Genomic DNA, 14,093 nt, shown 5'->3' with positions numbered 1-14,093 from the left:
AATATTTATTGGGTTCTCGTTATTTCTAACCTATTAACAAAATATTGCATTTTATTTGCATGTGCAAAGTACAAAAGTATCTAATTTTATATTATGTAGAATCCTATAGGTAGTATATATAATATAGGAGGTATAGACTAATGAATCACGAAATTAATTTTCTACAATACATACACTTTACAAATTACAATACTTTATTTATAAAAACTATTTATAAATACTGAAAATATCATAATCTGTTTAAATTATTTGTAAAGTACAAATAGGAAACAACGAATTTTGTTTTTAATATATAAAAAACTAGAGGTCCGCCCCGGCTTCGCCCGTGGTACATATTTCGGAATAAAAGGTAACCTATGTCCTTTCGCGGGTATCAAAATATCTCCATACCAAATTTCATGCAAATTGGTCCAGTAGTTAAGGCGTGATTGCGTAACAGACAGACAGACAGAGTTACTTTCGCATTTATAATATTAGTATGGATTAAGACCTCAAAAACAATATCAGAGAGTTTATTTTGGTGTTTTCTATGTCATTGAATTAATCATTTTACTTTTTTTAATAACAAATACACTTCGCTCGAATGGCTTATATTATAGCTTGCCTCTTTTTTAGATTTGATTAACGAGTAAAGAGAAATTATAAATTAAATTACATGTCCAAAAATGAGCAGTCAACAAGAGAACGCCTTAAGCGGCACTTTGTAATTAAAAGTAAGGTTAAAGGAGGCCCAAAGAAAACTCTTTACAAAGTAAAATAAATTATAAGAATGTAGATTAATGCGCAAGGCCAGACGCTCGAGTTATTTAATTTTGTATTCTTTTTACGGTATCAAATCCCATATAAAATCATGATAATATGCGAAAACATGATCTCACGTTTTTAAGAATCATAATGAAAAAAATAGGTATATTATAATGAAAATTATTTTCTTACCTATAGATTGCAATTTATGAGATGACAAATACTTATTCTTAATGTATTATGAATTTAACAAAGGAAACTCGAAGTTTTCATAACCACTATAGGTAGGTACTATATATTAATTTATTCAAATTTTTATTAGGTACATGCCATTCATTACTCTTACAAATTTCAATCACATCTCATTTCAAAGGTTTTTAATAACCAATTCAAAACACATAAACACGTATTCTCAATATTTCAGACTCTTTCTGAGTAATAATTTTTCTCAACGTATTCATACCAGTGAGTCGTGGAAGTTAATAGATCGACTGAAGGCTGATGAAATTCTGATATTTTACATGTTGAACACACATAAAACAATTTTGTTCGTTTCACTGTTTACGTTAGGGGATTATGATAAATGTTGGACGGAATTTATAATCAGATATTTTAAAATTTAGACGTGATTACAATGTACAATTATGTAGAACGTACTTCGAAAATTGTTTGTTTAGTATGTTTAGCGTAATATTTGTTTTACCGTCGCTTATCTATACTAATATTATAAAGAGGAAAGGTTTGTATGTATGGTTTTCACGCATAAACTACTGGACCGATTTTGATGAAATTTGGCACAGATAATCTTTAGACCCTGAAAAAGAACATAGGCTAACTTTTATTGCGAAATATGTACCACGGGCGAAGCCGGGGCGGACCGCTAGTAATAAATAATTAGTATATTTCCTCTTCTTTGTTATTTTTATTTCACATGAACTGATACAATTTAAATAAAACGTATAATTTTGATAAAATTAAATCGTATTTTATACGTATACTTATGCAATAGGTATGTATATTGTATAATACGTTACTTTTCGATTAACGAATATGAATGAAAAATAATTTCAAGAACATTTTCTCCGCCTAGCTTTTTAAGTTATTATATTCATAATAAAAATAGCGTTAAAACGAAGTGTTGATCGAACGAAAAGCAGATGTACAAATACTACAAGGTACTAAATCCAGAAACCAGACTAGACGTGGAGAGGATTTATACAATTCTCAACTATACGTAATTTGTACTTTTAGTTTGTTCGTACTTATGTTATTATGTTATACTAGCTTTCCACCCGCGGCATCGCCCGCGAAGTCAAAGAAAAACCCGCATATTTCCCGTTCCCGTGGGATTTCCGGGATAAAACCTATCCTATGTCCCGGGGTAAAAAGTAGCCTATGTCCTTTCTCGGGTATCAAAATATCTCAATACCAAATTTCATGCAAATTGGTTCAGTAGTTAAGGCGTGATTGAGTAACAGACAGGCAGACAGAGTTACTTTCGCATTTATAATATTAGTATGGATTGTTCGTAGAATGTGTTTTATGAAAAAACTACCCTTAGTTTTTTCATATTTTTGGTTTGAAGTTTGAACTACGAATAGCTCTTACATTTCTTGTCTTTTATGTAGAAGAATGTTTTAGAAGAGTCTCTAGAATGATCTCTATTGAATAGAAAAGAGTTATGCAAAGTTTGAATTTTATTTTTGTTCAATGGGGTGGCTTTTTCTTTTAAAATCAACATAGGCTCAACCTTAATAAAAGGGCTTCAACTATCTGACTATAACGATTATTTTCGACTTTTTTGGGTGACGTATTAGCGTAAGGGCCGGCGCCCACTGCCGGCACGGCGTGGCATGGCAGGGCAGAGGATTTTATTACTAATGAAGTTATTTTGAATCTTATTTCAATCAGTTTAGAATTCAAGTTACTTTATTTCGATGCCACGATGCCGCGACGTATCGCAGGATGCTGCAGCATGACGCGGCACGCCGCAGGATGCGGCGGCATGACGTGTCTTGCTTTGGGGTCGAGGAATTATGATTGCTAGCTAGTTGAAATAAGGTTGAAACTTATGCAGCATTAGTGGGGCTTTTAGCAGGATGCCACGGCATGCCGCGGGATGCCATTGCACGCCGCGGGATGCTCTGCCGTGCCATGCCGTGCCGTGCCGGCAGTGGGCGCCGGCTCTTAATCTTGTTTATATGTTTTTCTCTTCCAGCTGACAAAGAAAAGCATACAAGAAGCAGTGAAAGCAACATAAACGTAGAATAATGGGTGTAATTCAATATCCGGTTGAAGTAAATAAAAATGAGGCATAATATGGCACATTTCAAAAGAAACATTTTGCTTGCTACTGCCTTGCTCCTAATAGAAATAGATCTGTCTGTATTTATATATTAGACAGATATCTAATTATCCAAGAGATGATTGGATATCCCTTTAGGCAATAATATTATATCTAATCTATAACATTTGAAATTTATTCTAATATATTGTGAGACTGCGTCCAGTTAAAGTCTCTACAAAAACATAGAGACAAGATTTGTTTATGTTTTTGCGAAGAACAAAAGATTTTTAATACAGGTAGGTATGTGCTAAATTATAATTTGGTCAGCCTAGAACTAAACAGCTAAGAATTACGATGTAGGTCCCATAAACACACTGTGCTTTGAGAAGAAATTATTTTTTAACCAGAACAAAGGAGATTATGAAATAATATTTGGTTTGGACGTTAAGTCATAATATTATTTTATGTGACCGGTCCGTCCAAAAAATATTAATAATAAAGTTATAAAATCATATTGTAATTCATGCTCAGTGAATACCTTTGTTTTCATGCCTTTATCACTCAATTGTGATATTTATTAGAATGAATATATTTTAATCTATAGAGGTCATCGAGATAGAATGTACTACGTACTAGAGGGGTTATTCCAAACAAAAACATTGCGCGCGGCCGATGTGGTGGGGTACGTGTGGAACGAGCGAGGCGTGGCTTCAAGTTCAAAGATTAAGCAATGCGTGCAGATGCGACACATTGTGCAATCTGTTTACTCGGTACTATCTGGTGGTACTGATACTAGGGAATTAATAAAACGAGGATTTTATATTAAACTATGTATTTTAATTTCCTTTAAATAATATCAATTTAGTAAGCTTTTGTCGTTTTGTGTAGTAATCAATAGTTTTATCAGTTTTTGCTTCATGATGTAATCGAATTTTGGAGTATTGGTTTATAATAGCCCTAATTAAATGGATACGATGATTCAATGTTGATGGCGTTTACGTATAAGAAACTCACATTTTGAAAAATCTCACGTGAGATTCGAGGATGGGGGAGGGGTTGAATAAATTCTCACGACATCTCACCAGGGGGGGAGGGAGGTGCAGAAAATTTTAAAAAACACCTCACGTAATTTATGGACGCCCCCTTACTCGATCACAATTTTTGTAACTTTACTATAAACGGAACTACATTTAAAAATATACTTTATTTATTGAGTTATAAGGTTGCTTCCATTCTGTTTATTTACATTCTCAAAAACATCAATCGCCGCAGAGGTGGCTTGCGACAAAGGCGGCTTGTGTCAAAGGCCTCGGCGATATCATTTAAGAACAAGGCAAACTTGTAATAAGATCTATTTTACTTTCTTATTAGTCCATTTGACAAGGATATTGGGTAAGATACCTATTGGAATAATTTTATTATTATGTATGTACTTATTAAATCCGCGAATAAAAAAAATTTTTAGTCGTGAATATAGAAATTGGGTCGCATTTTTTTAATCCGCGAATAGTGAAAACACGAATAAAGGAAGCGCGATTAAGGAACTTTTACTGTATTAGTTTCTGTGAATGTTGTGTTTATTTGTAATTGTTGTGCATAATAATTTATAAATCCTATTGGAACAACTGTTGATTAACCTTTTTTTAATAAATAAAAATAGGTAAATAAATAAATATTACTCAATATAACCTACCGTTTTACTTTGCGTAGTCGGGTAAAAGTATAAATATTTAGGTACTACACCACGGTAATCTTTCCTAGTAGATATTGTATATACATAGTTAAAAAAATCCAGTTACATTTTTTTAACAGACTCATCGATAGTGTCACGTCTGTGCTGTTAATCTATGAAAAATGGCGCGAAACGCAGAACGCGTGGTGATTTTTCGCAAAATGATAACAATATTAGTAAAATGCATGACTTACTCATAATAAGGAAACTTACTGGTGAAAAGTCACTCCTCGGGCTTTGTTTGTATTATGGTAACTGTTTAAACAATATCTAAGCAAACACGAAGGCATTTTGAACAGAGCAATAACACGTGTTGACGCGGCAAGCGGGGGGCACAGTCCGTCACAGACTAAAGAGACTTGTGATTCTTACCTCTAGCTCGTGTTAAAGAGAGTATAGTAGCGATCGCCTCTCTAGTACGTAGTACATTCTATCTCGATGATAGAGGTATGGAATCTTTCAAGTTTTAAGCTATTGCATAGCTTTTATCTCAGACACTGAGCGCGGCGACCGAATGTAAAAATTCCGTAACGAAAAAATCTAACACCCCCCACTCCAACCAACACAGCGATGCGATGCTATGCAATAGTTTTACCGCGGCAGTCATCGAGTGCCACACGTAATTTTAGTAAATGTATTATGGATCTAGAATTGATTACTCTACAATATTTACGACTGGCAAATGATTGGAGAAGAAAAAAATGAATAGAATTGTTTCAAACGCCCCTAAAAACTAAGATTTTTTAATAACCCAGTTATGGTGAGGGGTCTCTACATAAACCATACATTTTTCCTTTCTTATTTTTCTTACGAATGTCACATAATTTAAAAAAGAGTATAGGGATATATTTAATCCATTGCCAACAAGTTTTCAATGCTTTCAATTGTTTTTCGGTAAGCCACAAAGAAGCCATCTATATGCGCTAAAATTGTACCGCATAAATCGATAATTAGACTCGATGATGCTAAAATTACAACAGTAATATCTATTTTGGTAGCAGACTAATAATTTTAACTCGTTTTCATCGTATTTTGCATTTAAATTCACACCCACTTTACTTTGATTCGGTGTATGTGCGTCAAAATTTTGTGTCGGCGGACAAATGAGTACAAAGTAGCTTCTTTACGGAAAACTAGGATAGGATAACTAGGTACTACGTATAATACTAGGTTTTCAACTCTTTCTTATAATTAAAAATCCTACCCATAGGTTGCCTGGTAGAAATCGCTTAGTAGCGATAAGGCCGCCTTTTTAGCTTTATAATCATATTGTCTGTTTCTTTTTTTACGTGTATTTACATGGTGCTGAATAAAGTGTATTTATTATTATTATTAATACTAATAATGCGATAAAGGTTAATCCCCTTTTTCTTGTCAAATATGAATTTATGAATATATGATAGGTAAGATAATTCAATACGATATTATCTATTTTATTAATTGAAAAAGAGAGATAAATATAATAATATGTTCTACACGTGAACTTATTTTGATAATGCTTAATTCAAATTTCAGCAATGAAATGTAATAATTTTGCTTATATTATAGATATTTATTCAAATGTTATACAGTCTACTCGTAATAGGAAATTATATTGTAATACTGTGATATTACGCACGCAGTATCATTCCCACAGTAATAAAAAAGCTGAAATTCCACTTGCCGTTTACGCTGCAGATCAGACATACCAACACAATAACACACATTATAATGCATTGGGAATAAAAGAGGTTCTTACCATCTAACTGCACATTGGTATTTGCAGCTGTGTGTCCATCCCAGGGATGGGCTATCAGCCTCACTCTATACGAACAGCCGGGTCGTACTGCGCACCCTCCCGCTTTGGGACTCACTACTGAAGGCACTAGACTCCATACAGCTTCCTAGAAATTAAGCACTGTTTAATAAATGAAATAAATGAAATTAGAGACAGAGAAGTTTTCGCTTGCGCTAGAGCAGATGCTTTTATCATCAGTTTCATGTCGATGTCTTTACCAGGGAAATGAAGTCTTTGTTTTTGTTAATCGGTTCGATAAACTTTATCCTATTTAATCGCCTTTATTACTAATTTGATTCATTCTTTCGACCGAATTTCAGTCATGGCTAGGACCAAACTCGTTAGGGCCAATCTCGTTAGCCGCTACCCAACTACTAACAATACATTATTGTAGTGCTCAAGTATATATGTAAATAAAACGTGTTCCTTATCCCTCATAGTCTAAACAACAGAAGACTGACACGACAGGAAAGAGAGGCGTAGAACTGACAAGTTGTTTTAAATACCAATTTATTTATTTAACCGAGGTATTGAACTTGGGACCTCTAAAAGTCTTGAAACAAACTAACCACTGAATAATCGATTCGTATCTTCACTTCTGTAACAAGTAGGTGGTGTTTTCCATACTGATATTAATATAATATAATATTCTAGGTGACGTGACCTTTGTATCACCTGTGAAACAATATACAATCTTTATATTGTTTCTCAGGTGAGTTAACTTATTCATTGAAAACCGTTCAGACGTTTTCGAGATATCACCATATAAGATAACCTATCGAAAATGTTCAAATTCAAATGCTTTTGCAGGTTTTAGGAGAGTTATGCTATTTTAAAAGATACAGTAAAAAATTGTTTAATTATTTTCTAAAGTTTTCGAAGAACATAATACAAAGTGAAACTAGTTTGTTTTTTTTATTATTTAAAAAGATTTTATATATCAATAATAACTACATAAAGGGCTATAAACCAGTTCAACAAAATCATCCGCGTAGTAGACCCGAAAATTGCTGCTACGGCTGCTACGGTTTTCATGAGGTGTTTTCCTTAAATCTCGAATCCCTCACCATTTAATAAAAAATAAAAACACTAAAATATTTTAATGCTAGTTTTAATGCTTGTTAGACTAGTTTCGCAGTTATCTAAATAACCTATAGGTTGTAGGTCTATGCTTCATTACGATAAGCTTACAGTAATAATTATAAAATATTAGATATACTGATCCAATTTTAAGTTTATCTGAAAAAAGAAACTTATATTACAGTACACAAATTACTTTAAGCCTTCTAACTTCACTCTTATTATCATTTTAATACACGAGTTTGTATGTAACTTATTAATTGAAAATGTCAAAGACACGAGTTTAGAAATGAGACTTGACTAGACTAAATTAATAAACTGCTTCGTAAAACTTACTCCAGGTATATTGTACTCGTAACACAAGTTTGAGCGACAGTCAACTGTGTCCCTTGTACTATGAACTTCTAGGGAATAACTTCTTACTGGCGGACCTAAAAAATAAGAAACATATTTGTTTAGATAATTGTTTATTCTCATTTCTAAGTATTTCATACCTTTCATGGAAACAGAAAGACAACACATAATATATATGAAACTAGCTGCGCTCCGCGGTTTCGCCTACATGGCTCCGCTCCTGTTAGTCTTAGCGAGATGATATATAGCCTAAAACCTTCCTCGATGAATTGGCTATCTAACACCGAAATAATTTTTCAAATCGGACTAGTAGTTCCTGAGATTAGCGCGTTCAAACAAACAAACAAACTCTTCAGCTTTATAATATTAGTATAGATTGTCAATAATAAGTAATGATAGTGTTGAAAAATGTAGAGTCGTTTTATATTGCTAGACCTATAGCTAAAATACAACAATCAGTAAATAGGGAAAAACACTCATAAAGATTGCTTTTCATGAAGCTTGTAAATATTTGTAATGTCTATCATTAGTGTATCTTTAGATCGTAATATTATCAGTATGGGATTATCTTTTGTCATTACTAACCGAATCATTATTATAATGGTAACTATAATACTTACTATCCTTATTTCTAAACAAACATAACCGATTTTTAAAGGAATACTGATTTTATTTACGTGCTTTATTCTTGTACATAAACAAAATTCAAAAACATAAGTCGAAATATTTAAGGATTTACGTAAAACAGTCATAAATTCATTGTTATATTTGATATAAGGGCTTAGTCTAGACGCTAGTCAATATTTGTGTTCGTCCAAACGACCACTTCAAATTACTAATGATCTATGTCCTAATCCAAATAAACTTCGTCCTCTACACATATAATGTGCATTGTTGTGTTCACTATCACTACATACTGTCGCTTTCTCTGTCCCTATGTCCCTTTGTATGCTAAATTTTTTAAAACTACGCAACGGATTTTGATGCGGTGTTTTTTAATAGATAGAGTGATTCAAGAGGAAGGTTTTAGTATATAATTTATTAGGTTTTAGACAAAGCAGGCGAAGCCGTGGGCGGTAAGCTAGTTTTGTTATATTTAAAAATCTTCAGGAACATTATTATTAACCAAGATCACAAAAGGGTTTATCGTATATTTTTTTAATGTGTTCGCAGACAACTTCGTATTTATGAAACGATTTTGATGAAAAACCCAATTTACAGATTTTTTTTCTACCAGTATAAAAGTCTCAAGTTTCGATATTATATAAATCTGAATACTATTTTTTAATAAGATAAAATCAATTAGGTAATAAGAGCCCTTTAAAGTTCAACAATATTTCTCTCTAGTTCTAGTGAAATTAAATAATTACCAGTCGGCCGCTGCCATGTTACATTTAACATGACTTCGTGGTCTGAATTCTTCAAGGGCAGAGGATATACAGCCAAGCCCCGGGGCAGCTCTGCGTGTACTACCGGGTACAGATCCGGTGGCTCTGACGTCATTTCCTGAAACAATGGAGTTTATTCAATAATTTATATCGCTTTGAATAGTAAACTGCTAACTTAATGTAATAAGCTTTAAAATTCTGTAAAATTTGCTATATACAGCTGCCTAAATGGAAAGCTCATAGGTTGGGTTAACATTATAATTTTATTTGTATTTAAATTTGAATGATGCACTTTTTAATTGTTGTTACTAATATAATGTTCTTTCTGTTTTGCAACAATGAAACTACAAAATTGAGGTACTTATTAGGTATAAATGTATTAATAAGAAAATAAAAATATTTCCTATTAATTTTATTAGTATGTTCAGTTTATGTAACATATAATACCAGCACGCCATGGCCATCTCACCGTTTAGAATTTTTTTGATTTCAAAGCTTAAAAGCTTTGGCATGAAAGCGTTACACACGTTCAAATTATAAGTTCTCGTTAAAATAATGTCACGGTAAACTTTCAGCTAACATTTTACAAGCTATTTCTGCCTCCATTTCCGATTTACTAAAGCTGTATCATATAACGACTAGCTGACGCGACAAACGTTCTATCTTCGCGCTACATGCCAAACAATACAACAAGAAAATGTCGAAATCGGTCCAGCTGTTTCCGTGTGATGCCATGACCAAATCAAAAAGGTATTAATCACCACATAGTATAAAACAAAGTTGCTTTTTCTGTCCCTATGTCCCTTTGTATTCTTAAATATTTAAAACTACGCAACGGACATTGATGCGGTTTTTTAAATAGATAGAGTGATTCAAGAGGAAGGGTTTAGTATAAAATTTATTAGGTTTTAGACAAAGCGGGCGAAGCCGCGGGCGGTAAGCTAGTATTATATATATTTAGAGATTTACTTGTACAGTCTCTGTCATGAAATTTGGCAAAGTTTTGGGGTAGTAGGGGTAAATAAGTAATCGTGTAGTAAAGGTCATCTTTATTGCTCATCATTATTCAATTGATATTGCTATCATTCATTTTTAATTATTTCTATCAAGTTCAAGAAGACATTAAAAGTAGAGGAATTCTATAGATACAAACGGACTGCAGTATAAAAAACACACGGTACAAATTTAGAAACTCCATAGTTTCCAAAACGAGTTGCCAGACTCCCTTGTCTCATGTCTAGTTTAAATCACAATGACACGAGTCGCTGAATCGTATAGCATAGATAGATAAGGTTTTTAGAGGGCAAGCAGGTAAACAAAAAACTAAAAATGAGGAAAATTTCATACTTCTTCCATTTACATGAAACTATGTGCTACAAAAGCATCGTGGTTCAAAGAGCCATTGAGAAAGCTTTGCTATTGACTGTTCTATTTTAAGAGACAACAATATATATTTATATACTATGTTATTACAGGACCTAGTTACAATTTATTACTTAAATATAAAATTTATTATTTTCTTGGAAACATGTGGTGCTATGAGAGACAGAGACAGGCATTGGTATTTAGGTATTAACAAAGAAATTCGTAATTCCCAATAAAAAAGCTCTAACACATAAACAGATGTGAACAAGGTGACTTTCTTCTATAAAGAAAGATTATTTATACGGTAGAAATTCCTAACACTTGGCCTGTTTTATAGTTCGTCATTAATCACGAGCTTTTATTGAATGAGTGAGTAAACAAATTGAGGAAAAATAACCGCACACTTTGGGTGTTGGTTTTTGCTCATTCGTTAATCATACTAGTCTTTTAGTCTTTACTTTGCTTTATGACTGTTTTATTAAATTTTTCTTATTCTAAGATACCAATCTATATATGTATAATAAGAATGACTCACCAAATGTGCTGCTGAGCGCAAAACTTGAGAACGGCTGAACCAATTTTGATAAAAAAAATTATAATATTCCTTGAAGTATTGGAGATGAGGATGGTTCTTATGGAGAGAAAAAGAAAACATGCAGCACGGGCCAGCCGGGGCTGACCTAGTACGTAATACTTAATTGTTATTAGACTATTATCACAGGTAGGTAGACTATGACCCGACATAAATTGTCTTTTTATATACCTACTCAGATCTACTAAAAAATTAATAAGGCCAAAAATTATATTACCAGGACATAATATTATCATCAAATGCCGTTAACCCGTTACAGTCGGCTCGAGGCGAAATTCGGGACTATAATGCCGTCATCTTGTAAAACGCCATTTTATGATAGATCGTGAGTGTGTAATTGTTTGGTGCGGTTATAAATTTTCCTTAGGTATTCAATAACTTTATATATCACTTTTGAATTACTCAAACTACCTATAAATATTGATAACTATAAGCAATCATAACTCCATCGCTCATGCATTACAATAACTGAAGAAAATGAAATAATTTTTGTAATACAAAGAAAATAAGAAAAATTGTAAATTATCTGAAAAAAGGTGTATATTTACATTGAGAAAACCTTATAACCACGCCTCTCTATATTAGTGCCGAGAGATCCTGGTATGTCATTTTCAGTCGAAATATTGTAAAAAAATTCAGTTGATTCATAATGCTTCAAAATCCTTGATTTGTCGAATTAATTAACAATGCAATACGAATGCAATTTAAACTTTCAGCCTTTTTCTAAATTCTAAAATGCATGTCAGAAAATTGACTATTCCGGCAGTGCGGTAAGAACAAAATATGTTATACTGTAGCTGTATACAATATACATGCCATAGCAATTAGCAAGGATACGCGTCTTCCCTAAATTAATATTATAGACCAATGAATGTACTAAATGAATAAATTTCTAAACCACAATTCAAAGTATTTATGTATTGAATGAGTGAAATTCAAAGCGTCCAATATGCGAGAAAATAATATTTCAAGAATTTATTAATTTTACTTGCTACGAGAACGGAAATTGATATTCAGAAGTTTATTTTATTGTACTCTAAGTAAATAACATAATTTTGCTTACATATATACATTTGCTTTATAACTGTATCTAGTCAGAATTGATCAAATTTCATGTTATCTAAATAGGAAATGTATAAAAACAATAATTTCATTTGGATATATATAATGCAGTTATTATATTATGGTCGTTTTTGTACAAATATATAAAATACGATACCTACTGTGTTTTATGATACCATACCTACAATAAAAGTTATATTAAATAGGTTAATATTTATTGAAATATATAATTAGTTTCAAAGCTTATTCGTCATTGAATTAAAGTCAAACTAAACTTTAAACACCAACGTCCATTTAATCGTGTAGACGTTCGTTTTTTAGAAGCTCTTTTGAATCGAAATTATATAGATACGGTATATAGCGGTCCGCCCGGCTTCGCCCGTGGTACATATTTCGCAATAAAAGGTAGCCTATGCTCTTTCTCAGGGTCTAAAGATTATCTGTGCCAAATTTCATCAAAATTGGTCCCGTAGTTTATGCGTGAAAACCATACATACATACAACCCTTTCCTCTTTATAATATTAGTATATAATATTCAACTTCATAATATATAGAAATTAATCTTAAGATAAATCTACGATATTTAATATTAAAATAGTTACTTAGGTACTATTAAATAATAATATTATTACACGTGTTCGGATATTGCCCTTGACAAATTTGTGAAAAGGCGTGGGAGGCAACTTTCTCTTAGATGTCCACTTAAGGAATAGAATGTAGTATGGATGGTGATAAATTTAATACAATAACTAAAGTTTCGATTTAATATCATTTTATTTACTTATTCTCTCAAAAGTCTACATAGATTTTATCCAAATATCTCCCAAATTACATTACAAATTAAATCCTACCATATGAATGAATTATCCCTTTCTAATTACTCTATTCGCATAAAATAAACTTTGAATAAACTGAGCATCTACAATCTACATTATTTATGTCTTCTCTTTCAACACAAATGAAAAATTTGTATAAGACCTATGTGAAATATGAACAAAAAGGGTGAGATAGCTAATCTTCTTATATATAAAAATGAATAGCAAAATGTGTTGGTAAGCGTATGCGCTTACCAACACATTTTGCTATTCACTCGAGAACGGCTGAACCGATTTCGATAATTCTTTTTTTATTATATTCCTTGAAGTACGAGGATGGTTCTTATGTAGAGAAAACGTAAATATGTACCACGGGCGAAGCCAGGGCGGACTGCTAGTAGTCACTATAAATCCAACTTTGAATATCGGTAGACTTAAATTTGATATTTTGAATTTGTGGCGTTCAAGTTTTTCACTTTATAAATATATTTTTTTAAAGAAAAGAAAAAAATTTGATCACGAGGCGGGATTCGAACCCGGGTCTTTCTACCAATCCGGGGCGGACGCCTGACCAATTCGGCCACCCGAGATACCGCCAGAAATTTATATCGGTAGATTGTATATATTTAATAAGATTCAGCACGAACTACTCTAACTCCTGAGTAGGTATTAGTAATAATATACACACCGGCACAATTAGCGGAACAGAAAAAAAAGTGAGACTATGAGATAATAACGCATATATTTGACGAAAATGTAATTAGACACAAAATAACAAATTGATTAACATCTTTTAACAACGACTTTGAAAAGTCTTCGTTATTTTTTATTGAAAAATAAAGGAATTTGAAATAAGTGAAATTTTTAGATGATTATGAACCATCACAAAAAATAAA

At 32.3% G+C, this 14,093-nt stretch overlaps 1 protein-coding gene across 2 annotated transcripts in view; it reads right to left on the bottom strand.

The window, feature by feature from the left end:
• LOC149903384 (uncharacterized) overlaps positions 1 to 14,093 on the bottom strand; it is a 132,887-nt gene that overhangs the window by 105,651 nt on the left and 13,143 nt on the right. For both annotated transcript variants that reach the window (XM_090108663.1, XM_090108664.1), the window contains exons 2-4: positions 9,345 to 9,480; positions 7,957 to 8,051; positions 6,502 to 6,646 (exon numbers count right to left, since the gene is read on the bottom strand). In XM_090108663.1, the coding sequence (XP_089964789.1) occupies positions 6,502 to 6,646; positions 7,957 to 8,051; positions 9,345 to 9,480 (376 nt within the window). The remainder of the gene's footprint in view (positions 1 to 6,501; positions 6,647 to 7,956; positions 8,052 to 9,344; positions 9,481 to 14,093) is intronic.

The sequence above is a fragment of the Colias eurytheme genome, chromosome 13, assembly GCF_061535395.1.
Source record: "Colias eurytheme isolate Ceu_HAF_F1 chromosome 13, ilColEury1 Martin Lab GWU primary, whole genome shotgun sequence".
NCBI classification, from domain to species: Eukaryota; Metazoa; Arthropoda; class Insecta; order Lepidoptera; family Pieridae; genus Colias; species Colias eurytheme.
The sequence above is the reverse complement of the archived record's forward strand: the minus strand, read 5'-3'. Positions and strand labels throughout refer to the sequence as shown.